At 42.0% G+C, this 27,882-nt stretch overlaps 1 protein-coding gene across 3 annotated transcripts in view; it reads left to right on the forward strand.

Moving 5' to 3' along the window:
- The first annotated feature begins 3,897 nt into the window (after positions 1 to 3,897).
- LOC124553873 (ankyrin-3-like) overlaps positions 3,898 to 27,882 on the forward strand; it is a 107,799-nt gene continuing 83,814 nt past the window's right edge. For 2 of the 3 annotated variants that reach the window (XM_047127874.1, XM_047127876.1), the window contains exons 1-4: positions 3,898 to 3,960; positions 17,892 to 18,080; positions 20,726 to 20,895; positions 21,013 to 21,060. In XM_047127874.1, the coding sequence (XP_046983830.1) occupies positions 20,805 to 20,895; positions 21,013 to 21,060 (139 nt within the window). In that variant the 5' untranslated portion in view covers positions 3,898 to 3,960; positions 17,892 to 18,080; positions 20,726 to 20,804. The remainder of the gene's footprint in view (positions 3,961 to 17,891; positions 18,081 to 20,725; positions 20,896 to 21,012; positions 21,061 to 27,882) is intronic. The other variant, XM_047127875.1, reaches the window with a different exon arrangement.

Below are 27,882 nucleotides of genomic sequence, written 5' to 3' on the forward strand. Positions count from 1 at the left end.
CGTAACTAGGTGAATAGTTGGCGCGTAGTCATAGGAATATAAGGGAAAAGTAGTAGAGGAAGTGGCGAAAATAGGATGGGTCATACGATATTCAGAGAAGAATTTGACTGAGCACAGAAAGACTTAAATGTAAACAAGGTCCCTGAAGTAGACACCATTCTCTCAGAGTTTTTGGGATCCTTGTGGGAGCAGACACGACCAAATTGTTCCACATGGTGTACAAGATCTATAACATCTATGAGAATGTAATAATTCCAGTACCACACAAGGCAAGTAAAGGTTTCAGTTTTACCAAAGCATCAGTGTGCTGTCATGGGTGTAAGATACTGACATGAATTGTTTGTAAAAGAATGGAAGAAAGTGAGAAGCGGACATCAGGGAAGATCAGTTTGGCTTCCAGAGGAATGTAGAAACGTATGATCAGTTGAATGGAATGGATGCAGTCTTGAGGAGAAATTTTAAAAAGATCACGAACAAAAAAGTAAAATAAGGGTAATGGAATATGGTCTAATTAAATCAAACGATGCTTAGGGTACTAGATTAGGAAATGAAACAGTAAAGGTTGTAGATGACTTTCTATTTGGGCTGCAAAATAAGTGATAACAGCCGAAGTAGAGAAGATCCAAATTCGTAATTGGAATAGCGTGAAAAGTACTTCTGGAAAAGAGACATTTGTGAAGCAGTTTCTGAAAGGTACTTTTCTGGAGTGTAACTTTGTATAGAAGTATATCGCGGGTTATGGGCAGTTCACACAAGAAAACATAGGTGCTATCATGTTTGGACGTGTCTTTAAAATCTGACCACACATTGCCTGAAGTTCCCCGATTTGTAGGTCTATGAATATGTGCTGTCCAATGTATCGATATGAAAAGAAATACAACAGCAGGTATGTCATAAAAATAGTTTTACCGCTAGGGCCAACGACAAAAGCCACAGCTTGTCAACTACAGATGGTTTCAAATCGATGAAGGAAAGCTTCCGTCACTGAATACATGGCCATATCGCAACGTGTCCGGGCGATATTTGCCAAGAGAAGCGTATGCAACGGAGTTGGGACCAAGCACCCTATTAGACTGTGGATCTTCAGCAGGCCAAACAACACAGAAACTGAGCTGTAGCTGGCTGGAGGTGTGTAATATGTTCCCACAAGTCACAGTTTCGCATCTTGTCTACTGGTGCCGAGGTGTCGAGGGCACAATGAGGCTTTAGTGCAAACCCACACGCCTCCATTGACCTCTGTGACGAAGTGCCATCAAACTGCGATCTTCTTATCAATCTTCCGAATTCAAGCCACTACTTACAGATATCGAATTTAATTGATGAAAGAAGAAAATATAAAACTGCAGTGAATGAAGCAGGCGAAAAGGAATGCAAACATCTCAAAAATGAGATCGACAGGAAGTACAAAACGGATGAGCAGGGATGGCTAGAAAACAAATGTAAGGGTGTAGAAGGATATATCACTAGAGGTAAGATAGATGTAAGATAGACACTGCCTACAAAAAAGTTAAAGCGACCTTCGGAGGAAAGAGAACCACTTGTATGAATATCAAGTGTTCAGATGGGAAACCAGTCCCAAGCAAAGAAAGGAAACAGAAAGTTGGAAGGAGTATATAGAGGGTCTACACAAGGGCAATGTACTAGAGGGCATTATTATGGAAATTTAAGAGGACATAGATGAAGATGAAATGGGAGGAGTGATAATGAAGAATTTGACAGTGCAGTGAAAGACCCAAGTAGAAACAAGGACCTAGGTGTAGATAAAATTCCATTAGAACAACTAATATCCTGGGGAGAGACAGCCACAACAAAACTCTTCCATCTGGTGAGGAAGATGTATGAGACAGGCGAAATACCTCCAGACTTCAGGAAGAATATAAGAATTCCAATCCCAAAGAAAGTAGGTGTTGACAGGTGCGAAAATTACCGTAGTAAGTCATGGCTGCAAAATACTGACACAAATTTTTTACACACATGAACGGCACAACTGGTAAAAGGCGACCTTGGGGAAGATCAGTTTGGATTTTGTGGAAATTCCGGAACACGCAAAGCAATACTGACTCTATAACTTACCTTCGAAGGTAGGTTAAGGAAAGGCAAACCTACGTTTCTATCATTTATAGGCATAGAAAGAGCTTTTGACAAAGTTGATTGGAATAGTCTCCTTCAAATTCTGAAGGTAGCAGGGGTAAAATACAGAGAGCTATTTACAATTTGGACAGAAATCAGATGACAGCTAAGAGAGTCGAGACGTATGAAAGAGGATAAATTGTTGAGAAGGGGGTGAAGCAGAGTTGTTGTCTATCCCTGATGTTATTCGACCTGTATATGGAGCAAGCAGTAAAGGAAAGATAAGAAAAATTTGGAGCATGGATTAAAATCCATAGAGAGCAAATAAAAGCTTTTAGGTCTGGCGATAATATTGTAATTCAGTCACAGACAGCAAAGGACCTGGAAGAGCAAATGAAGAGAATGGACAGTGTCTTGAAAGGAGGATATAAGATGAACATAAACGAAACCAAAACGAGGATAATGGAATGTAGTCGAATTAAATCCGGTCACACTGAGGGAATTAGATCAGGAAATGAAACACTTAAAGTAGAAACGTTTTGATGTTTGGGGAGCAAGATAACTGATGATGGTCGAAATAGAGACTATACAAAATGTAGACTGGCTGGGGAAGCGTTCCTGGAGAAGAGAGATTTGTTGGCGCCAAGCATACATGTAAGTGTCAGGAATGCTTGTCTGAAAGTATTTGTACGGAGTTTAGCCATGTTTGGAAGTGAAACATGGACAAGAAACAGTTAGACCATAAGAGAACAGAAACTTTTGAAATGTGGTGCTACAGAAGAAAAATGAAGAGTAGATAGGTAGATTACATAACTAATGAGCACGTACAAAATTAAATTGGGGAGAAGAATTTGTGGCTCAACTTGACTAGAGGAAGGGATCGGTTGGTACAACATGTTTTGAGGCGTGAAGGGATCACCAGTTTAGTACTGGAGGGAAGCGTACAAGGATGTGTGTTGCATTAAAGATGAAGAGGCTTGCACAGGATGGAGTAGCATGGAGAGCTGCATCAAACCAGTCTCTGGACTGAAGGCCACAACAACAACAGTTACAGAGGATTCAGTTCAGGATGGAAGTGGTTGTGTGAAGTTTCAAGGTGCTTCTTACTCGAGCCCACGTATTGAGGTTGCAGTGAACTTTAACCACGGCGTTTATTTAAACATTTTCGTTGTCAAAGTGTCGCCGTTTCTCTGCAGCTTTGTTGATTATTATGCTGTACACGCTGCCACCTTTAAAGATGACAACTGCTGTTAACACACACGTTCCTGATTTGACTCTCCTCACAGTTTTGTAGCTCTACAGGTCCAATTATCATTTATACGGCACGCCTCAGAAACGACGTGGACTCTATTCTTCACGAAAATGAGGGCACTGTCGAGACTAGAGGCGCGATATGAGCGTGACGTCACCTGAGGTTACGAGTTTTTTGTCCGGAGTGAGTATTTCAGAGGGGGAGGAGAGAATGACCAGCAGGATGAAGAGCTAGTCGGGTGCAAGCACGTGACCGTCATGGAGTCGGGTCAAGAGAGGCCGCGAGCTGAGAAAGAGGAGCGGCGCAGTTGTCGCGATTACGAAGGTGCCCCCTTGTCCCGATTACGAAGGTGCCCCCACGTCCTCCGTGTGAGGCGCTGCGCGGCAGTACTTGAGACGTCAAACGGCTGCAGATCTTTCGTTGTTGGGATCGGGCGTGGGTGTGTATGGGGGAAGGGGGCCAGGTGGGGAAGGAGGCGGAGGAGGGTGGTGACCACTGGCTCAGTGGGTGGGGGGGGGGGGGGGCGGCAGCCGGGCCCAGCCCAGCCGCGGCCAGGGCGCGAGGCCAGAAGAGAAGGCGGGAGCCGCCGCCGCCGCCCGCCACTGCTCCGCCAGCTGCGACGCCGCTGCACGCCTCCGGTGAGTCTCCGCCGCACTTCTGCCGCCGCCGTGCGACGCGTCGCGCCCCTCACTTAACTCAGCCTCCTAGTCTCCTGTCATCAGTGTTCCTCATTCTTAAAAGCCGCCACAGTGAAAATGCGCGGAAGTAAAGGAAGGACCGAGTCCTTTTTTCTGTCTCTCTTAACTTCGTAATCTTACTCTCCCACACATCAGTATTAAAATTATCTGTCTTTGCCCAAATTTCGAAAGCTTCGAGAGCTTTACCTATCTTTACCTATCTTTACCTATCTTTACCTATCTTCATTATCTCGTTTTTGTTGTAGATGGCTCAAAGTCTTATCTAGGGGTACATTCTTGCAACTGGAATTTCGATTTTGTAGATTGTTGATAGCTAAATAACCGATGAAGATTTGCCTGTATTATTCTTGGATTTTCTTCTTTGTCACATCTTTCAACATCACACCGTTTATACATTTTTTAGATTAGAAAAAAAAATAACGGGATTGTTGGTGACAAAAGACTTCTTCTTCCATCGGAGGCATGCTCACCAATCCATACATTCTGCGGTACTCACATTATTCCAAACAGTTTAAAAAAGCAAAAGAATTTACACACTTTCTTTACCAAAGAATGGCTACGGCCTTGCCGCAGTAGATACACCGGTTCTCGTGAGATCACCGAAGTCAAGCGCTGTCGGTCGCGGTCGGCACTTGGATGGGTGACCATCCAGGCCGCCATGCGCTGTTGGCATTTTTCGGGGTGCACTCCGCCTCGTGATGCCAATTGAGGAGCTACTCTACCGAATGGTAGCGGCTTCGATCAAGAACACCATCGTAACGACCGGGAGAGCGGTGTGCTGACCACACACCCCTCATATCCGTATACTCCACTGAGAATGACACGGCGGTCGGATGGTCCCGGTAGGCCACTCGTGGCCTGACGACGGAGTGTTGCACCAACGAATAATCCTCGCTAAAATATATAATTATTCTTTAAATCAATCTAGAAATAAATTTAACATCTAGTATTAGATTGTACATTTAATAATATTTAAGCATATCACAAATTTCGCAATTTCAGTTATTTTTAAAATAATATTGTAGCCTGACATAGACTACATCGTATACAAAATCATATGAATTCTTTTAATGAAACAGCTGAGATAATTTTAACCTATGCAAGAATCGATAGTACGCAAGGTGTCCGTTATCTATATATAAAAAAAAGGTAATGTTAGAGGACAGACTCATTATACGGTTATAATTGGATAGGCTTCTGAAGCCAGAGTCTGTCGACATAAACGTTTTCTAGGTGTGGTACCGCGTCATCATGGATGAAACTACTGCTGCTGGAGAGAAGCCAACGTTTCGGCCACTAGCAACGCTCTAGCTATGCCGTGTCCCTTATATTTTGTTGTTACTGTTCGCTGCGCATGCCATTACGTTATAATTTTAAAAAGTTAGTTCGTTTCATTGGTCACTTAAGGAAGAAGGAGAAGGAACTTTTCCCGCCACTGTGGCCGAACTGTTCTAGGAGCTTCAGTGTGGAACTGAGCGACCGCTAAGGTCGCACGTTAGAATCCTGCCTCGGGCATGGATGTGTGTGATGTCCTTAGGTTAGGTTAGGTTTAAGTAGTTCTAAGTTCCAGGGGACTGATAACCTCAGATGTTAAGTCCCATAGTGGTGAAAGCCATTTCAACCATTTAGAAGGAACTTTATCTTGATTGGTTATTGCGATGTTCCATGACCTGGAACGCAACAGCTCGTCTGATGCCTTCCTGTATTGGTTCACACGAGTTACGCACAATAGCAGATTACTCTTACAGCATAATTTTAACAGTGCCATTACTACCAATATTTACTGTCGTCGCATCTTGTATGTTTTCAAAGCTGTTGTCTGAACTAATTTTACCCTAGATTGAAACAGTATGAGCAGCGGAAACTTGCAGCAAGCTTCTTCCACAAAGTGGCAGTATATGTAAGCCCTATTTCCCAGTTGACCGACCTTCAGGCACTGAGGACTGATAAATGTTTTTGCTAAAACAAGAAAGAATATTGTGGACAGTTGGACGTAGAATTCATTACGTTATGTACAGTTATTTGAAAGACTGCACACAACCCGAAGGAGCTGACCGGTTAGCCAAAACGAAACAACCTAACCAGTTGGAAGTAAATCTCAGGCTATGGAATTTCAGGAACAACAAGACAGTCAATGAAAATGCCTCTGAACTTCAGCAGTGTACTGTTTAGTCGACAATGTTGTGCATTGCAGAAATGGCGGATAGAAAGAGCATTAGCACATTTTCCTTTGATGTACGTGACGCACTCAGTTCCACGTAACTCAGACGCTGGACAGGTAGAGGTGGTCCAGGTGCATGGTCACCTCGCTCTCCACATCTGACGACCCCCAAAAATTATTTTTAATTTTGTAAGGGCGTATCAAAAGCCTCGTGTACGTATCTCCAATTCCCGACGAAAAAACTGTGGCACCTGTTACAGTTTCTGCGCAGTCTTTGGAATCGCCCTGTGCTCTGGTAAAACCGATTGTAATTGTCGGCTACAATAAACGTATTCGGAAGTAGTGAAAGAACTGTAAGAGTTAAGCAAGATTATCTACGTGCCGCAATAATCTTACTGTCCACTTCCGCGGAATAAACACTTTATCTGCTTTAGGTGCAGTGCACCAGGAGACGTTACCCCAAATCAATGTGACAAGAGGCAAAATGAGTAAAGGTCCCTGCCTGTAGGTCAGTAGGGTGCGAGGTGCTTCTGAGAGCCGAAGATGTTCTCGATCAGTTTGTCTCTGTTCGTTGACAACTTTTTAATTTGTTACCGATTTGGACACCAAGGAATTTTACAGAAACTGTTTCATTTGGTTTGTGAGCATTAACGACTGATACTGCTGCAAGTAGGTCACTGTTGCTTGTTTGGAAACGCATAATGAGACTCACTGTGGTATTAAGACTCACAAACTGCCAGCTGTGAACCGGATATTCGGCTGTCATCCTTGTGTTATGGGGCTGAGTTTGGATTCTTGATTAGTGTGCTTGGGTCACGAGCTGTAGTTTTTTAACCGCACGCTAGAGTCTCTACAAGGTTATTCATGGAGATTAAGAGCGAGAGTGGGCCCAGCACCGGCCTTTGTCGGAACTCACACGTCGTGTTCCCCCTCAGTCAGAGGTTCGTTTCATGACTGTAACACCTTATGACTTCCGATACGAATGACAAACTCGACATATGGAAGAGGAATTAGACTTACAACACAGCTCAATAATAATGAAAAGTGAGAAATTTCACATGAGTACTAAAAGAAATCCACCAAATTTTGATTACATGATAAGTCACACAAATCTCAAGGGCGTAAATTCAACTAAATACTTAGCGATTACAAATACAAATAACCTGAATTGTTACGATCACATAGATAATATTATGGGTAGAGCAAACCAAAGACTGTGATTCAATGGCAGAACACTTCAAAGGCTGTATCAGGTCTACTAAAGAGACTACTTACACCAAGCTCATCCGCCCTATTTTGGAGTACTGCTGTGCGGTGTGGGATCCGCATCAGGTGGGACTGACGTATGACATCGATAAATTTCAAAGAAGGGCAGCTCGTTTTGTACTATCGCGAAACAGGGGAGATAGTGCCACAGACATGATACGTGAATTGGAGTGGCAGTCATTAAAAGAAAGGCGTTTTTCGTTGCGACGGGATGTTCTCATGAAATTTCAATCACCAGTTTTCTCCTCCGATAGCAAAAACATTCTGTTGCAACTCACCTACATAGGGAGAAATGATAATCACGATAAAATAAGAGAAATCAGGGCTCGCAGAGAAAAATTTAGGTGCTCGTTTTTCCCACTCGCCGTTCGAGAGTGCAACGATAGAGGGACAGCTTGAAGGTGGTTCATTGAACCCTTTGCCAGGCACTTTATTGTGAATATCAGATTAATTACGTAGATGTAGATGCCAAGTAGAACTTTGTGTTCCTCACGATCGGAGATTTTCACCCGGTCACGAAATACACCAACAAGATAAATTACCACATTAGCTAATGAATCACCTTACATCCCATTTTCTGTGGAGAAGTCCTCAAAGTGAAACAGTGAAGCAGTTAAAGAGTCCTGCTCAATTAAAAGCGTCACTACTCTTTCGTAGCCACTTTTTCGTAGAATTCTGAAAAGAGTGGAAGGAGTGAAACAGGCAAATAGTTAAAGATGGTCTGGCTATGTGTAATTTTATAGATCGCTAATCCTATAATACATTTAACTCTGTCAGGAAGTAAGCACCACTTCGTTGATTACATAAATAGCTAAGGGGTGATCCTATCAAATCAGCAGAAACTCCATCAGGCCATCATTATTATTAACCTTAAGTGATGTGATGAATCTATAAACACTCGGTCATATCCAACAGAATTTCTGTTTTTGGTGGTCTGATGACTTTGTGATCTCCCTAGTTTCTCCACATTTGAAACTAAAGTCCGTTGGCGGAAAAGCAGTGTCTTCTCAAATAAATCAAATGCGTCTGTACAGGGCTCGCTGCCACTGTGAGGAAGTAATCAGTGTTGGCATATGTCAGAGGATGACATGGTAGCAGGTCGGCATCTGACGGTAATCTGGTCCTTATTCTAGAGCTATCTATTTTAGTAGGTATCTTACCATAAGTAGTTGGAAGTGGTATATTGATAGTAAATAAACAATTCTTCATAATCTCCATCCACAAAATGAATGGGAATCCCCCCCCCCATTCCGTCATTTATCACAGACAACGGATACGCTCTTCATAACAGAAGTTATAAACGTAGCGCTATAGCATGATACATATAGACGACGAAAATTGGTTAATTAACTTTATAGACAAAATTGAAAACCGAGCCTGTGAATCTTTATAAAATGAAGGACTGGCTACACGAATATTTGGCGCTGTAGATGGAATATGTAACCACGCTGCCATGCTGACATATATAGGCAAATATTTTAATATGTTATTCTACAAGTAAAACTAAAGAAAAAATTTCACATGAACATAGTTACGGAGTTACGGCTAATAAAAGATTTTGCATGAAATCTATCAACTTCGCTAACATGGAGCCATCACAAAACTGTCCGAGGTTAAAATAAAGCACGATTTCCACTTATTTTGTTGTTATTGGTCTGGTGAATCTAATAAACATGTCCCAGACGTGAGCCTGCAGTGGTTTTCCAGAACATCCAGAGAAGACGCAATTTCGTAAAACTTTTAGTTTATTAACTACTTGGCCCAATTTGTTTTTTTAAATTCCAGATAATTGCACAAAGTTTTCAACAGAAGTTGTAGAAAATATAAATTTGGAAAAATGAAGGTAATAACGTTGAGTGAAACTATATGAATGTATCAGATAATCTGCTTGTATTAATACCGTAGCACACGTGAATTCATGTTAAACCGGAAAAAAACAAAAGCTCCGTGTTAACGAAGTTGTACAGTGTACATACAATTTCACAATAAATCCACAATAAATGCTCAAAAATGTCTACACCGAGTTCAATGCATTTAGCTGCGCGGGTATGAACGGATTTTGTTGCTCGTTTCAGGGAAGTGAACAAATTTACTTGTGTAATAGTCTTTGCTTCTCTGAATGTTCTGGAAAACCACTGCAGGCACACGTCTGGGACATGTTTCATTAGATTCACCAGACCAATATCAACAAAATATATGGAAATCGTGCTTTATTTTAACCTCATAGAGTTTTGCGATGGCTCCATATTAGTGAAGTTGCTAGATTTCAGGCAAAATCTTTTATTAGCCGTAACTCTGTAACTAAACACTTGCGGACCTATGTTTATATGAACTTTTTTGTTTGGTTTTACTTGTAGAGTAACATATTTAAGTATTTGCATATCTTCGTGAATCACCCTGTGTATCACTCCTCTGCCTGGGTGCAGCGCCTAAACGTGGCGCGTGCGGAATAACAGAGGCGCCGTGGGCGAACGCACGGCGTCCACTGCCGGCTGGCTCGCCTCTGTACTCACGGGCAAGTAAGCCAAGTTATGAGGCAGTGGACGGAAAAGATAAATTCCCGTGTGGCTAACAATGTTGTCTAACACCAAAGGATAACAGTACGAATCTGATAAATGTTTACTGACATTATGCAAGTATCAGTGAAAGCTGCCTCACATTAGTAAGCATGCAAATAAAATTTCTTAATATATAATAATGAATTAAACGCAGGAGTACAGCTTAAAAGTGGGGCATGTACATGCAGACTTCCTGTCTCAAAGTATTAACTACGAAAACCCTTGTGTACTCTTTCGAAAGTCCTGAAGCACATTTTCTTTACTATGTTGCTGTTGTTGTTGCCCTCAGTCCAGAGACTGGTTTGATGCAGGTCTCCATGCCAATTTATCCTGTCCAAGCTTCTTCATCTCCAGGTAGTTGCTGAAACGTACTTCCTTCTGGATCTACTTAGTGTATTCATCTCTTGGTCTCCCTATACGATTTTTACCGTCCAAGCTGCCATCCAGTACGAAATTTTTGTCCTACCAACCGATCCCTTCTTCTAGTCAAGTTTTGCCACAAATTACTCTCTTCCCTAATTCTGTTTGCAACCTCCTCATTAGTTAGGTGATATACCTATCTAATCTTCAGCATTCTTCTGTAGCACTACATTTCGAAAGCTTCCATTCTGTGCTTGTGTAAACTACTTATGGTCCATGTTTTACTTCCATATACTGCTGCACTCCACACAAATACTTTCAGAAAGGACAACCCAACAAATCTGTACTCAACGTTAGTAAATTTCTCTTCTCCATTAACGCTTTCCCTGCGATTGCCAGTCTACGTTTTATATCTTCTATACTTCAACTGTCGTCATTTTGCTCCCAAAATAGCGAAACTCATGTACTACTTTAAGTGTTTCATTCCCTAATCTAATTCCCTCAGCATCACCTGATTTAATTCGACTACTTTCCATTATCCTCGTTTTGCTTTTGTTGATGTTCATCTTATGTCCTCCATCCAAGACACTGTCCATCTGGTTCAACTGCTCTTCCAGGTCGTTTGCTGTCTCTGGCAGAATTACAATGTCATGCGCAAACCTCAAAGTTTTTATTCTTTTCCTGAACTTCAATTTCTACTCCAAATTTTTCTTTTGTTTCTTATACTGCTCGCTCAGTACACAGATCGAATAACATCGGGGATAGGCTACAACCCTTTCTCACTTCCTTCTCCACAATTGCTTCCCTTTCATGCCCCTCGACTCTTCCAACTGTCATCTGGTTTCTGTAGAAATTGTAAATAGCCTTTCGCTCCCTGTATTTGACTCCTGCCACCTTCAGAATTGAAAAGTCAACGTTGCCAAAAGCTTTCTCTAAATCTACAAATGCTAGAAACGTATATTTTCCTTTCCTTAATCTATTTTCTAAGATAACGTCGTAGGGTCAGCATTGCCTCACGTATTCCAACATTTCTACGGAATACAAACTGACCTTCCCTGAGGTCGGCTTCTACCAGTTTCTCCATTCCTCTGTAAAGAATTCGTGTTAGTATTTTGGAGGTGACTTATTAAACTAACAGTTCGGTAATTTTCACACCTATCAACACCTGCTTTCTTTGCGATTGAAAGTATTATATTCTTCTTGAAGTCTGAGGGTATTTCGCTTGTGTCATAAATGTTTCTCTCATAGATCTTGCTCACCAGATGGAAGACTTTTGTCATGGCTGGTACTCCCTAAGCTATTAGTAGTTCTAATGGAATGTTGTCTCCTCCTGGGGTCCTGTTTCTACTTAGGTCTTTCACTCCTCTGTCAAATTCTTCACCCAGTATCATATCTCCCATTTCATTTTCATCTACATCCTCTTCCATTTCCATAATATTGCCCTCCAGTACATCGCCATTGTATAAATCTCCTATATATTACTTCCACCATTCTGCTTTGCTTAGAACTTGTTTTCCATCTGAGGTCTTCCTTTACCATACGTGGTGCAAATATTAATCATTATTGTTTGCTAGCAATAAAATACTCCTTTCAGAGCATAACTAAGGTATTATCTTCCGCTTTAGAAGATCCTGTCAGAAAAGTGTTGAAGCACCTGCGTCAATCCTCATCCCGCCTTCCTCTTCAAAAATTTTAGCGCACGAACTCATTTCCGCTGCCATCCAGTACGAAATTTTTTATCCCTTGATACCTCAGTCCTCCTACCCAGTCATTCTTTGTAGCTATACCTACATACTCAGCGTCTTCCTCTGACTAGGCTCCTCTATCCTCCCATTGATTTACACTGCTTCCCACAGCCAGTGTCTCCTACATCACTTAGGAGACACAATTGTCTTTCGTTCCCACTGCCACAGTCTTCATCACACCTCAGTAGTTCGATAGATAGTAACTTTCATGCTCCATGGATCACTTTACACGATAAATCGTGATGATGTGGTACGACTCCTTTTACATTCATTCTGCAAATCAATTTGTACATCTCTTCGTACTCTAAACATCACCATATAATTCTTTTTTCCACTAAAATGAAAACAAGGAAATACAGATTGAGTTAGCAATACCTACCATTAACCTTTTACAGATTGCAAATTTAGACAGTCTGCACATTGAAGGGGGAGGCATGTTTATAGCGATAAAAAGTGCAATAGTATCGAAGGAAATTGATGGAGATCCGAAATGTGAAATAATTTGGGTGAAGGTCGCGGGAAAAGCAGGCTCAAACCTGGTAATTGTATGTCTCTATAGGCCTCCTGGCTCAGCAGCCCGTTGTGGCAGAAAACCTGAAGGAAAATTTGGAAAATATTTCGAGTAGACTTCCCGACCATGTTATAGTTTTGGGTGGAGATTTTAATTTACTGGGAGACTCAATCGTTTATACTGGGTGGCAGGGGCAAAGAATCCAGTGAAATTTTTTTTAAGTGCATTATCTGAAAACTACCTTGAGCAGTTAAACAGAGAACCGACTCGTGACGATAACATGCTAGACCTTCTGGTGACAGACATACTCGTACTATTTGAAACAGTTAGACAGAACAGGGAATCATCGATCATAAAGCGGTTACAGCATCGGTAATTTCAGTCGAAAATACAAATATTAAAAAAGGTAGGAAGATTTTTCTGTTTAGACAAAGTGACAAAAAGAAGATTTCAGAGAACCTGAAGGCCCAACACAAAAGTTTTATCTCAAGTACAGACAGTGTTGAGGATCAGTGGACAAATTTCAAAACCATCGTACAATATGCGTTAGATGAGTATGTGCCAAGCAAGATCGTAAGAGAAGGAAAAGAGCCACCGTGGTACAACAACCGAGTTAGAAAACTACTACGGAAACAAACGGAGCTTGACCACAAACATAAACATAGCCAAAGCTTTGCAGACAAAAAAAAAAATTACACGAAGCGAAATGTAGTGTGAGGAAGGCTATGCGAGAGGCGTTCAAAGACTTCGAAAGTACAGTTCTACGCACTGACTTGGTAGAAAATCCTAAGAAATTTTGGTCTTATGTCAAAGTGGTTGGTGGATAAAAACAAAATGTCCAGACACTCTGTGACGAAAATGGAACTGACACAGAGGATGACTGACTAAAGGCCGAAATCGTAAATATCTTTTTCCAAAGCTGTTTCTCAGAGGAAGGCTGCACTGTAGTTCCTTCTCTAGATTGTCGCACAGATGAAAAAATGGTAGATATCGAAATAGATAACAGAGGGATTAAAAACAATTATAATTGCTCAAAAGATGAATGGCCGCTGGGCCTGATGGGATACCAGTTCGATTTTACACAGAGTGCGCGAATGAACTTGACCCCCTTCTTGCAGCGGTGTACTGTAGAAGAGCGTAGCGTTCCAAAAGATTGCAAAAGGGCACAGGTCATCCCCGTTTTCAAGAAAGGACGTCGAACAGATGTGCAGAACTATAGACCTATATCTCTAACGTCGATCAGTTGTAGAATTTTGAAACACGTATTATGTTCGAGTATAATGACTTTTCTGGAGACTAGAAACCTACTATGTAGGAATCAGCATGGGTTTCGAACAAGACGATCGTGTGAAACCCAGCTTGCGCTATTCGTCCACGAGACTCAGAGGGCCATAGACATGGGTTCTCAGGTAGATGCCGTGTTTGTTGACTTCCGCAAGGCGTTTGATACAGTTTCCCACAGTCGTTTAATGAAGAACGTAAGAGCATATGGACTATCAGACCAATTGTGTGATTGGACTGAAGAGTTCCTAGATAACAGAACGCAGCATGTCATTCTCAATGGAGAGAAGTCTTCCGAAGTAAGAGTTATTTCAAGTGTGCCGCAGCGGAGTGTCGTAGGACTGTTGCAATTCACAATATATATAAATGACCTTGTGTATAACATAGGAAGTTTACTGAAGCTTTTTGTGGATGATGCTGCAGTATATCGACAGGTTGTAACAATGGAAAATTGTACTGAAATTCAGGAGGATCTGCAGCGAATTGACGCACGGTGCAGGGAATGGCAATTGAATCTCAATGTAGACGAGTGTAATGTGCTGCGAATACAAAGAAAGATAGATCCCTTATTATTTAGCTACAAAATAGCAGGTCAGCAACTGGAAGCAGTTAATTCCATATATTATCTGGGAGTGATTTAAAATGGAATGATAATATAAAGTTGATCCTGGGTAAAGCAGATGCCAGACTGAGATTCATTGCAAGAAGCCTAAGAAAATGCAATCCGAAAACAAAGGAAGTAGGTTACAGTAGGCTTGTTCGCCCACTGCCTGAATATTGCTCGGCAGTGTGGGACCCGTACCAGTTAGGGTTGATAGAAGAGAGAGACAAGATCCAACGGAGAGCAGCGCGCTTAATTACATGATCATTTAGTAATCGCGAAAGCGTTACGGAGATGATAGATAAACTCCAGTGGAAGACTCTGCAAGAGAGACACTCTATAGCTCTGTATGGGCTTTTGTTAAAGTTTCGAGAACATACCTTCACCGAAAAGTCAAGTAGTTTATTGCTCCCTCCTACGTATATCTGGCGTAGAGAACATGAGGATTAAATCAGAGAGATTAGAGCCACACAGAGGCATACCGACAATCTTTCTTTCCACGAACAATACGAGACTGGAATAGAAGGGAAAACCGATAGAGGTGCTCAAGGTACCCTCCGCCATACACCGTCAGTGGCTTGCGGAGTATGGATGTAGATATAGATGTAGGTGTAGAATTCTTCTACGGAATAGCAGGAGTCGTCAGGGAGAAACTTGTTCAATTTATTTTCAAATTTTATCTGTTAGACATTTTATATCACGGGGTAAGTCGTCAAAAATTTTTGTTGTAACGTGGTGCCCCCGTTTCACACCTTTTTTTCCTTTTGAATTGTAGAGGATTATTTACAACATACTTCATCAGGGAATAAATATACTGTGAAGCAGTAGTCAGAATGCCCAACTTCTTAAAGGCATGTCTAGAAGAAAATCACAGGTGAGCCCCACGTACGTGGTGGAATCCAAAATTTGCGGGACTGGTGCTGCCAACTGGAAAATAGCAGTAGTATATCTTTGCACAACTAGGTAGTGAGGGCTGCATATCTGATGAGTCAGCGTGCAGAGTGTCATTTAGGTGGGGGGACGTGTTGCGTGTCCACACTGATTTCCACAATACTTTTTGTTTGGTGTGTGGAGATTTTATGAAGGCACAGCGTGTTGAAGTGAGCACCTTCGTCAGACCGCATCTGATGATCCAACCCTCTTTTCACGGGTTGCCACAGTCGACGAGAGCTGTATTTACGGTTATGACCCAGAGACGAAGCAACAACCGTCCCTGTGGAAGAGCCCGGGCTCTCTAAGACCCAAAAAGGCGAGACAGGTGAAGAGCAAAGTGAAGAGCATGATCATCGTTTTCTCTGATAACAAGGGAATTGTGCACAAAGAATTCGACCCACCCAAACAAACAGTGAATTCTGAGTACTACTGTGACGTTTTGCGACGGCTCCGTGAAAACGTGCAGCGACGACGGCCCGAACTTTGGCGTCAAGGGAACTGGCTGCTGCATCGCGACAACGCGCTCTGTCGCACGTCCTTGCTCACCAGGACCTTCTTGGCCAAAAACAACATGGGGGTTATATTCCACCCACCGTACGCGCCAGATTTGGAACCTTGTGGCTTCGCGCTATTCCCAAAACTGAAACTCAAGCTGAAAGGCCGTCGGTTCGACACTCTTGAGAGGATTCAAGAAGCATTGCTGGCAGTGATAAACACCCTCAAAGAACAGGACTTCCAGAAAACGTTTCACCCATAGCAGAAGCGCTGGGACCGGTGTGTACGTGCGGATGGCAACTACTTGAGGGTGATGGTGACCGTTAGTCCAAAGGGAAAGTTTTCAACAGATGGCAGCACCAGTCCCGAAAGTTTTAGATAGCATCTCGAATTACTCTAGCACCATATTTCTGGGCAATGAAGATCTTTCTTAAAGATTAGTTACCCCAGAAAGTCATTGCATATGACTTTACAGAATGAATATAATCGAAATGTGTCAACTTACTGATGCCTCTCTCCGCAAAATTTGCCCTGATTCTAAGTGCGAATGTGCTCAAACTAAGTTGTTTTAGGAGTTCCAAAATGTGTTTTTTTTATTTAAATTCTCATCAATATGGACACCTAAGAATTTTAAAGTTTCCTCCCTATGTATTATTTCTTCAACGTGTGTTACACTTATCACTGATGCAGTTGCCCTAGAGGTGGAGAGCTGAATATGATGTGTCTTTGTGAAATTCAGGCTGACACCATTCGCTGATAACGAGTCAGTAATACTTTTGAGAACTTCGTTCACCATTTCTTTTATTTCTGTATGGATACTGGGAGTGATTACAATACTGGTGTCATATGCAAAAAGAGCTAATCTGCTTGTTTACATTAGTTGGTAGATCATTTATATATATGAGAAACCGTTGTGGACCTAAGATTGAGCCTTGGGGAACTCCATATGTGATTTCTCCCCAATCAGAATTGTGTCCCTTGATTCCGTTCGTTGAATTTCTGCATTCGTTTGGTTAGATATAACATGATCCCTTCGTTGGCTATGCCATCAATCCCATAAAACTTCAATTTATCTAGTAAGATACTATGATTCGCACAATCAAATGGCTTGGATAGTTCATAGAAAATACCTGTCTGTACTATTTTGTTATCTAATGCGTGTAATATCTGGTGTGTGAACATGGAAATGGCATTCTCAGTAGAGCAACCCTTATGGAACCCAAACTGTGATTTATTTGGGATATTATTGTTGCCAATGTGAGATATACGTTTTTAGAATACATCATCTTCCCAAAAATTTTGGAAAATGATGTCAACAGTGAAATAGGTCGGGATTTACTGACGTTTCTCTTATCAACTTTCTTAAAGAGCGGTTTAAATATGGCATATTTTAGTCTCTCTTGGAAAATGCATTGAATCAGTTATGTATTACATATTTCAAACAATACCAAACTTATTAAATGGGAACAAATCTTTAGTATTCTTTTGTAAACACCATCAAAAACAGAAGAGCTTTTATTCTTGAGAGAGTATATGAACCCCTTAATTAAGTTCAAATTTTCTGGAAGGTTGAACCTATCTTTTTCATTTCACTCACGTGTTTCAAATTTCAATTCAAAATGTACCCTTCCCTATACATAACCCTCCCCCTCCCACCCTGCCCCTTTCCAACGCTGTGTATGGTCTCCACTCGTCTGTATTTCTCATTTCCACTGTCTCCTCTCTGTTTTGCTTCCACTGTTTCTTTCTCCATCCATCTCTCCATCTGTCTTATTGCCGCAGTCTCTCACTGACCATCAATATCTCATTCTTCCCCACTGTTATCGCCTTCATAAATCTGTCTTTCTCTTTCCCTGCCATGTTCTGTCTTCCACCATCATTATATTCTTCCTCTATGTCCCTCACTGGCACTGCCTCCTCTCCCTTACGTGCGCAATATCTCTCTGCTACTCTGTTTCAGCGCAAAAACCCCGAGCATGTTCTCATGCCAAAGCGTTTGGTGAGGAACACAGGTTCATGCAGCTGGCTCCCCACTCCGCGTCAAAGTCTTTTAAAGGGGAACATATTCGCCTTTTTTCTGCTCTGACAGGCGCTTTCTCCTGCTGGTCTGTAATACGGTGTCCTGCTTATACAAAAGAGAATTCTGCAGGTCAGTACAATCTGGAAAGGTTATGTATGTACTTCCCCTCATTTATATAATTTAATGCATATAAGCCATAAATAAGTACTCTTAATATAAGGTTTAAACACAGTCTCTTGTTTTACATTTTTTGGGTGCTTTGCTTGATAACCACTGTTCATCGAAAATGCCCAGCTTATGATGTGTTAAAAAAGTAAAAATGTTACTAGAAATATTTTATTGAATTTGTTAACTTGATAGAAGTGGCAATCCCCCAATTGATACTTACCGTGCTCAAAAAATCATAGCTTGGCAGAGTTTGCTCAGGAACTGCACTTGAAAAAATCGTCTTTTTAAAAGCTACCTAAGGTACATCCTAGTGCACGACCGGCGCAAAAATAACCAACCCATTTGCTCAGTTTGCCTGGACTGGAGGAAGTGCGTAATGTTTAAATTTGGACCCTGTAGTGTAAGATGCGTACGGCCTTGCCGTGGTCGTAACACCGGTTCCCGTCAGATCATCGAAGTTAAGCGCTGTCGGACAGGGTTAGCAATTGGACGGGTGACCATCCGGTCTACCAAGCGCTGAGGGAAACTGAGAAGCCACTTGATCGACAAGTAGCGGAACCGGTCTCGTAAACTGACATGCGGCCGGGAGAGCGGTGTGCTGACTACGTGCTCTTCCATATCCGCATCCAGTGATGCCTGTGGTCTGAGGGTGACATGGCTGCCGATCGGTACTGTTGGGCCTTCATGGCCTCTTCGGACGGAGCTTTCATTTTTTTTTTTTTTTTGTACTGTAAGATAGCTACAGTATGCGCGTTCTTCCGACAGATATGCAAACGGTAGATAGGCCTAGGGCTACCTAAAACACTGGATCGATTGTGATTAACAGAACTCCGAGATACGACCTCCTGAAGGATCGCAGTTTCTCTCGCCGCTTTTTGGAACATACTGGCACCAACCACTGTCGCGCCCCGATCACCACCATGACCATCAGATACAGCAAACGATGCTGTCTTGAGTCTCATAATCAGAGAGCTGCAGTGCTTTAAAGTCCATGAGAGAAACTGCCTTCAGAATACAAGTCGTGCACAAAGTTAAAGCGTGAGCCTGAGCTCAGTTCCATTACACCAAGCCACACTTTCTGCACCCAGAGAATGTTCGTGTTGACTCTCGCGTTTACCTATCGGCCTAGATGCTAATTTCAGAATTACCTTTCGTGACATCACTGCAAAAATTTACCGAGAACGGCTGTTGCCGAAACCGGAACGACGAAACTCCTAAAAACGGAAACAGGCCAGTGGCACAAAGAGCGTACAGTATGCACACAGATTTTGGCGCTGAAATACCATCTGTGACGTCCCACACTACTGATGACCTCAGCAGTTAAGTCCCATAGTGCTCAGAGCCATTTGAACCTTTTTTTTTTTTTTTTTTTTTTTTTTTTTTTTTTTTTTTTTTTTTTTTTTTTTTTTTTGCATCGGGGTCCACTGTAAGTACTATCACAGGCGGAAGGTGAGAAAACTTGTATTTCGTGTCGAGCGGCTGCTCATAAGCCATACATCACGCCGGTAAATGCCAAACAATGCCTCGCTCGGTGTAAGGAGCGTAAACACTGGACGCTTGAACAATGGAAAAACGTTGTGTGGAATGCCGAATCAAGGTAGACAATGTGGCGATCTGATGGCAGAGTGTGGGTATGGCGAATGCCCAATGAACGTCATCTACCAGCGTGTGTAGTGCCAAGAGTAAAATTCTAAGGCGGTGATGTTATTATGTGGTCTTGTCTTTCATGGAGGAGGCTTGCACCCCATCTTGTTTTGCGTGGAACTATTACAGCACAGGCCTACATTGATGTTTTAAGTACCTTCGTGCATCCCACTGTTGAAGGGCAATTTGGGCATAATGATTGAATTTTTCAACATGATCGAGCTCCTATTCGCAATGGACGGCCTAGGGCTAATTGGTTACACAACAATAACATCCCTGTAATGGACTGGCCTGCACAGAGCCCTGACATGAATCCTATGGATTCTTTTTGGGATGTTTTGCAACGCCAACGGCGTGCCAGGCCTCACCTCTCCTCAGTGCAGCACTCCGTGAAGAATGGGCTGCCATTCCCCAAGAGACCTTCCAGCACCTGATTGAACGTATGCCTACTAGAGTGGAAGCTGCCACCAAGGCTAATGGTCGGCCAACACCATATTGATTACCAGCATTACCGGCGAAGGGCGCCGCGAACTTGTTAGTCATTTTCAGGCAGGTGTCGGATTACTTTTGATTACATAGCGTACAATAGTTTAAAATAATCTTACATCCATGACGATCATTTTGTGGCCTCTCGAGACATAAACTATGTACGGTGAAATAATAATTCGAGTCAGCACTCAGTTGCCGCTATGAAGTTCCCCAAGTACTTAGTTTCACCCAGCACCATGCTCGGGAAGTGCGTGCTGGCATGTCCTTATCGGCCCAAGGCTCGTTTAGCTGGCAAAAGCTGCTGCTATACTCAAGACACCCCCCCACCCCATCTCTTATATATACAGGACGAAGTTATATGAGTCTTGTAGAGTGATAAGGTTCCTAGTCGGAGTGAAACATTAATTTACACAAGTTAAAGTGTATTATACCATATAGAAAGAAAATTAACTCATTTATTCATAAAATTACAGGTTCTTCAGCAGTCTGAAAATCTTATGAAGATATTTTGAGGGAGTTTTTTATTTGACATAGCAACTTTATTCCGGCATTATGATCTACAGAACCAGTATTTGGCTAATCTACATTTTAATGGCGGTAGTCAGAGCTACCGACTTCAGTGACCCAGAGTCCAACACAACAGGTAACGTTTTATTGCAGTTGACGGAAGTCTCGGTATAGCAATGACCAATAATTTTATATTAGCTGATTAAATACATGTTCTATTTTTCCACTGAAATTTTATCAATTTATTTTTCAGAATACGTTCCAGAGGCCACAGTCGATCGTTTAAGAACTGACGATCCACGTAAGTACCGGAGCTACGTTCCCATTATTCGTAGATACGTCAAAAGGGGGACATATTAATTTCACGACGAACTCCGCTCTGTTTTTTCATATACAAACCCTTACGGAGCCGCAGCAGGAAATGGGGTTGTAGTTTACTACACCGAGTGGGGTTCCATTGGTCCTCTCTCGCCTCGTGGGTGGATAAATTGTTCACTGCATGTTGTAATCTTACTCTCCCACATATCTATATTAATTTTTCTTAGTGTTCTCATTAGTTTCAAAACTTCGAAAGACGTAAGATATGCAAAATAAAAACTTTTTACTTATCTTCATTTTCTCTTGTTGTTGACTCCAGTTTCTGCGTCTAGGGTACATTCTTGAGGCCGAAATTTTGCTCTTGCTTTGTTGGTTCGTGATGACTAAATAAAAGATGAAGATAACTTGAATTTTATTCTTTGTCGCATTTTTCAATATTACACTGTCTTCACAATTTCCACTTAATAATCCAAATTACGTTGTTAGTGCCGACCATAAAAGAAATACGTGTGCCTCCATCACACACATACCCACTACTCCTGAAATTCCGCGGTACTCATAATATTCCAAAGAGTTTACAAAGCAAAAGCGTCTACATACTTTCTTGTGAAAGGAATAATCATTAGTAAGTTATAACATTATTTTATAAATGAATCCAGAAATAAATTTAATAATTAGCGTTAGATTGTGCAATTAATAATATGAATTTTAGGTATGCCACATATTTAGTAATTTCAAATGTTTCTAAGAGAAAGGATAATTTTAACCGTACATGCAGAGTGTAACAAGTTAATATCTTTTTATGCATTCTTGCCTGACATCATATGAAATTCATTTAGTTAAATAGCTGAGATACTGTTCACCTATACAATTTACTTGGTATCGACTATTTCTATAAAAAAAGGTTGTGTTGGGAACGGGTGTTCCATTACCATAGACAAGTGGCATACGGGATCGCGATTTATTGAAGCAACAAACCAACTAAGTGATCGAACCAAAAGGAACAAAAACTACCAAGCAAACGCAAGAGATACGCGAAGATACGGCCGACCTTGTAGCGACGTATTATTTACTCAGATTCACTTGGCATAATCTTTGATAGCTTCCAGGATAATCAAACACTCTCTAAGCCAAAGGGGAGTAGACAATTTTAAACGGCAAGGCGACTGCGATTATCAAACTATATATCTATTAGAAAGCTTTGTAACGGATTCGCCATACACAAAGACATGTTGTTGTTGTGGAGGTCTTCAGTCCTGAGACTGGTTTGATGCAGCTCTCCATGCCACTCTATCCTGTGCAAGCTTCTTCATCTCCCAGTACGTACTGCAGCCTACATCCTTCTGAATCTGCTTAGTGTATTCATCTCTTGGTCTCCCTCTACGATTTTTACCCTCCACACTGCCCTCCAATACTAAATTGGTGATCCCTTGATGCCTCAGAACATGCCCTACCAACCGATCCCTTCTTCTAGTCAAGTTGTGCCACAAACTCCTCTTCTCCCCAATCCTATTCAGTACCTCCTCATTAGTTATGTGATCTACCCATCTAATCTTTAGCATGCTTCTGTAGCACCACATTTCGAAAGCTTCTATTCTCTTCTCGTCCATGTTTCACTTCCATGCATTTTAGCCTGACATCATATGAAATTCATTTAATTAAACAGCTGAGATACTGTTCAACTATACAAGTTACTTGGCATCGACTATTTCTATACAAAAAGTTATGTTAGGAACGGGTGTATTCCACTTTATTTCCTTACATACACCAAAGCAGGGATGGACCACGTGAATTTAGCACTGGAGCTGTGGACAGATAGCCTCTACATTAGAGTAAACCTACGATTATCCACTCATATGGAGATCACAGAGACACGGAAATTAACAACGCCTGTTCTCAATCGCCAGTAAATGCCAGGAATTATTGATTTGTTGAGGGTATTTTTGTTCTGTCGTTGCCATTACAAAGATGCGTGCATATAAATGGGTAGCGAAAACCATAAGAAATGTATAGTGCTGTAAAACATCTAAAAATAAGACCAAAATTATCAATATCTAACGCATAAAACCAACAATGTGTTAGCATACGGCATTTCCCGATGTAAGAGAGAAATCAACCGAAAATCACCGTAAGTACAAATCAATGTGTTCAGTTGCAACAACACAATAAAAATACTCTGATGAGTTATAATGCAACTATGGACATTATGGCCACAGAAATGAACAATTATAGATATGGTATGTGCCTAGTGGGATTGGATAGACATGTGGGCCTGAGGTCCTTCCAGTAACGCCAATTACAGTCAGCGTTGGAATGGCCAGTGACTGCGTGACATCCGAAACCACGCAAGGGAAAAAAAACCTTCAGCCCTGAATTTCGCACAAACGAAACAGGAACTACGGCTGGCCAGCTGCACTAGAAAGATAAATGGCGCGTAATTAGTAACCAGTTTCATAGCGTCCACGCCACTAATTACAAGATTACGCAACAAAGCGAATACATAATTCTAACCTCCACAAAAAACAAACTTCACGTGCAAAAGAGAAAACAAGTAAAATTAATCACTCTCCGTACACCTTAGAGTCCTCATCCTACCCTGTGCAAATATGACCTAACTTATAAAATCTTAACCTGACTTCGTGTCTAAGACCACACTCCAATGGAAATGAGTGTACCATCCGGCTGTCTGTGTCTGAGTGTGTCCGGCCAGAAATTTCGCAGACCCGTCCCGCACGCAGTGTCCAGAGTCATTTCTCTGTGGAGGGCCGACACCTCACCAGCCCCGGGCGCCTGTTCAGAAAGCGAGGCGCGCTCAGCCAACGAGGTTGGCCGGACAGAGCGAACAGCTGTCGCCCCTGGGCTCCCTCTGAGCGGCGAGGAGTCCCACACAGTTGTGCAAAGTTCTGCAGGGGGCTCCGCAGGGCCAATCAGGGCACTCGGTTTTAAGTACTGAAGGAAGGCTGCCTTCTGGCGTTGACTTGTTCACGCCAGCTATTCATACAGAAGACTTACGAACTTTCCCCCAGCTCCCAGAGGAAAATAGGGACCTTCTCTAACTGTACACTACGTCAACATGTCCTGAACTGTTGTAGGTAATTACATTGGAACATATTGTCTGGAATGGACTGAGGGTGCTGATTACTGAAGCAAAATAGGAAAATTGGAATAATAATAAATGTATAGCTGCAATAATCATCGGCACGGTCCAGACCAAATTCTACCTAACAGAAACGTTGAATAGTAGTAGTAAGTCAAGGGAAGATAAAAATAATTTAAAGAGGAGCGAGAATAATGGACTTGTCTTAAGAAAGTAATTTGGTGCTCAATTCCTGTCCGCAGCTCGTGGTCGTGCGGTAGCGTTCTCGCTTCCCGCGCCCGGGTTCCCGGGTTCGATTCCTGGCGGGGTCAGGGACTTTGTCTGCCTGGTGATGACTGGGTGTTGTGTGATGTCCTTAGGTTAGTTAGGTTTAAGTAGTTCTAAGTTCTAGGGGACTGATGACCATAGATGTTAAGTCCCATAGTGCTCAGAGCCATTTGAACCATTTTTGCTCAGTGCCGTTGAGCGACTGCGTGGTGCAGTAACTGCCTTGAGTCACTGTGTAACCAAAGCAGTTAGCATCGTTGTGACTCAGTAGTGTTCGTTTGCCTAATCCTCTTGAGAAATGCTATGAACTGTGAATCAGCGGTAAGTATGCCCAACTTTACAATAAACTACTTGCAGCATGAGGTCTTTGGCTATATTTTCCTCGAGAACCAAGATTACTCGAGAAAGAGAAGAGTTTGATTAAAATTACTTACATAACACATACGGCAACTGCAGAAGCAAAAGAGACAGCTTTATGAATGTCTATTCAATAACGATAGAAACACAAGTCATCAAGTTCCTTTGTAATCTGAGTTATATGATATTCGTGCTTTTTACCTCCTGTAACAGTTCATTACTATACCTAACTTTGGTTTCGTCTACGTTTTTATCGCTACAGAGAAACTGAAAGTAGTTTGATCTTACATGTGTCTACCGAAAGGACGCTAATGGCAAAGAAGTTAGGAAACAGGAAAGAAAGTTACTGGGGACCGTAACTGATCAATTTTCGTTTCCCTATTGGTGTCTCTGTAAGCATTAGTTTAATTTACACTCAGCACCTGTCAGCAGGTTGTTGTCATAAATCTAAAACAAAAGGTGACACACAACGCAACCCACAAATATGCAAGAACCTAATCTGACGGCACAGACACTCTCATTCAGTGAGAGGGGTTTCTAGGTCACTAGCTCATGATACACTAATGGTACAGTGCTGGGCGTTTACTGACAAAAGATTGGGACCGACAGAATGGTATTACTGGAATCTGAGATAGTTCTTGGGGACAAATACACTACGTGATCAAAAGGATCCGGATACCACCAAAAACCGACGTTTTTCATATTTGGTGCATTCTGCTGCCACCTATTGCCATGAACTCCATATCAGCGACCCCAGTAGTCGTTAGACACCGCGAGAGAGCAGAATGGGGCGCTCCGCGGAACTCGCGGACTTCGAACGTCGTCAAGGCGATCGAGTGTTACTTGTGTCATACGTCTGTCTGTACGCGAGATTTCCACACACCTAAACAGCCCTAGGTCCACTGTTTCCGATGTCCTAGTGAAGTGGAAACGTGAAGGGACACGTACAGCACAAAAGCGTACAGGCCGACGTCGTCTGTTGACTGACAGAGACCGCCGACAGTTGAAGAGGGTCGTAATGTGTAGTAGGCAGATGTCTAATCAGACCATCACACAGGAATTCCTAACTGCATCAGGATCTACTGCAAATACTACGTCAGTTAGGTATGAGCTGTTAAGCTGATTGTGCGATAATTCTCGTACTTGTCAGCTATTGCAGTCTTCTGAATAACGTCGATATTTTTCCGGAAGGCACATGGTCTGTCACCCAATTCATACATTCTACACACCAACGTGAATAGCCGTTTTGTTGCCACTTCCCCGAGTGATTTTAGAAATTCTGATGGAATGTTATCTATCCCCTCTCCCTTATTTGATTTTAAGTCCTCCAAAGCTCTTCTAAATTTGGATTCTAATACTGGATCCTCTATCTCTTCTAAATCGATTCCTGCTTCTTCTATCACAACAGGAAAATCTTTCCCCTCACAGAGGCCTTCGATGGACCATTTCCCCCTATCAGCTCTCTCCTCTGCATTTAACAGTGGAATTCCCGTTGCACTCTTAATGTTACCATCCTTACTTTTAATTTCACCGAATGTTGTTTTGACTTTCCTTCCGACAAACATTTCTTTTTCGATTTCTTCACATTTTTCATGCAAGCGTTTCATCTTACCTTCTCTGAACTTCCCATTTATTTCATTCCTCAGCGACTTGCATTTCTGTAGACCTGAATATTTTTGTACTGCCTTCTTTCATCGATTAGCTAAAGTATTTCTTCTGTTATCCAGGGTTTGTTTACAGTCATGTTCTTTGTGACTATGTTGTTCTTTCCAGCTTCTGTGATTGCACTTTTTAGAGGTGGCCATTGCTCTTCAACTTTACTGTTTACTTAGTTATTTCTTATTGCTGTATCTATAGCCTTAGAGATCTTTACGAGTGTCTCTTCATTCCTTCCTGCTTCTGTATCCCACTTCTTTCAGTATTGATTCTTCGTGACTAAGCTCTTAAGCTTCAGCTTGCTCTTCATCACTACTACATTCTGATATCTGCTCCTGCGTACTCCAGTATCTGATTTCGAAGTCTCTGTTTGACCATGATGTAATCTAACTGAAATCTTCCCGTATTACCCGACGTTTTCTAAGTAAATCTCCTTCTCTTGCGATTCTTGAACAGAGTATTCGTTATTACAAGCTGAAATTTGTTACAGAACTCAATTAGTTTTTCTCCTCTCAAATTCCTTGTCCCAAGCCCGTATTTCCCCGAAACCTTTCCTTGTGTTCCTTCTCCTACAACTGTATTCCAATTCCCCTCTGACTATTAGATATTCATCTCCCTGTATGTGCTGTATACCTTTTCAATATCCTCATATACTTATTGATCTTCAGCTTGTGACATCGGCGTCTATACCTGAACTATCGTCGTAAGTGCTGGTCTGCTGTCGGTTCTTATGAGAGGAACTCCATCACTGAAATGTCCACAGTAACACACTCTCTGCTCTACATTCCTACTCATAACGCTTTCTACTCCCGTTATATCATCTTCTGCTATTGCTGATATTATCCTATGCCCATCTCATCAGAAATCCTTGTCTTCTTTCCATTTCCATTCACTGATCCCTACTACATCCAGATTGAGCCGTGATATTTCCATTTTCAGATTTTCTAGCCTCCCTGCCACGTCAAGCTTTTGACATTTCATGCCCCGATTCGTAGATCACTATCATTTAGTTGGTAGTTTAGTCTTTATGTCGTGGTCACCTCCCACTTGGCAGTCCCCTCCCGGAGATCCGAGAGGGGAACTATTGCGGAATATTTTGTCAATGGAGAGACCATCGTGACACTTTTTCAATTGCAGGCCACTTGTCCTGTGGACACATGATAAGTGTCTTTAATGCTGTGGCTTCCATTCCTTCCTGCAACTTCATGCCGTTGATCATTGCGGATTCTTCCGCCCTTAGGGGTAGTTTCCCACGGCAAGGACAAGAGAGTGCCTCGATCCTCTGTCTGTTTCTCCGCCCTATTTAACAAGGCCGGCAGCAGAGTGAGGGTGCCTTCTTATGACGGAAGTTTCTGGCCTCGCATGCTGGCGAATTACACTTTACGAATTCCCCTGGGAGTATCATTCATTCTGTCTATACAGTTACAA

The sequence above is a fragment of the Schistocerca americana genome, chromosome 11 (genome assembly GCF_021461395.2).
Source record: "Schistocerca americana isolate TAMUIC-IGC-003095 chromosome 11, iqSchAmer2.1, whole genome shotgun sequence".
NCBI classification, from domain to species: domain Eukaryota; kingdom Metazoa; phylum Arthropoda; class Insecta; order Orthoptera; family Acrididae; genus Schistocerca; species Schistocerca americana.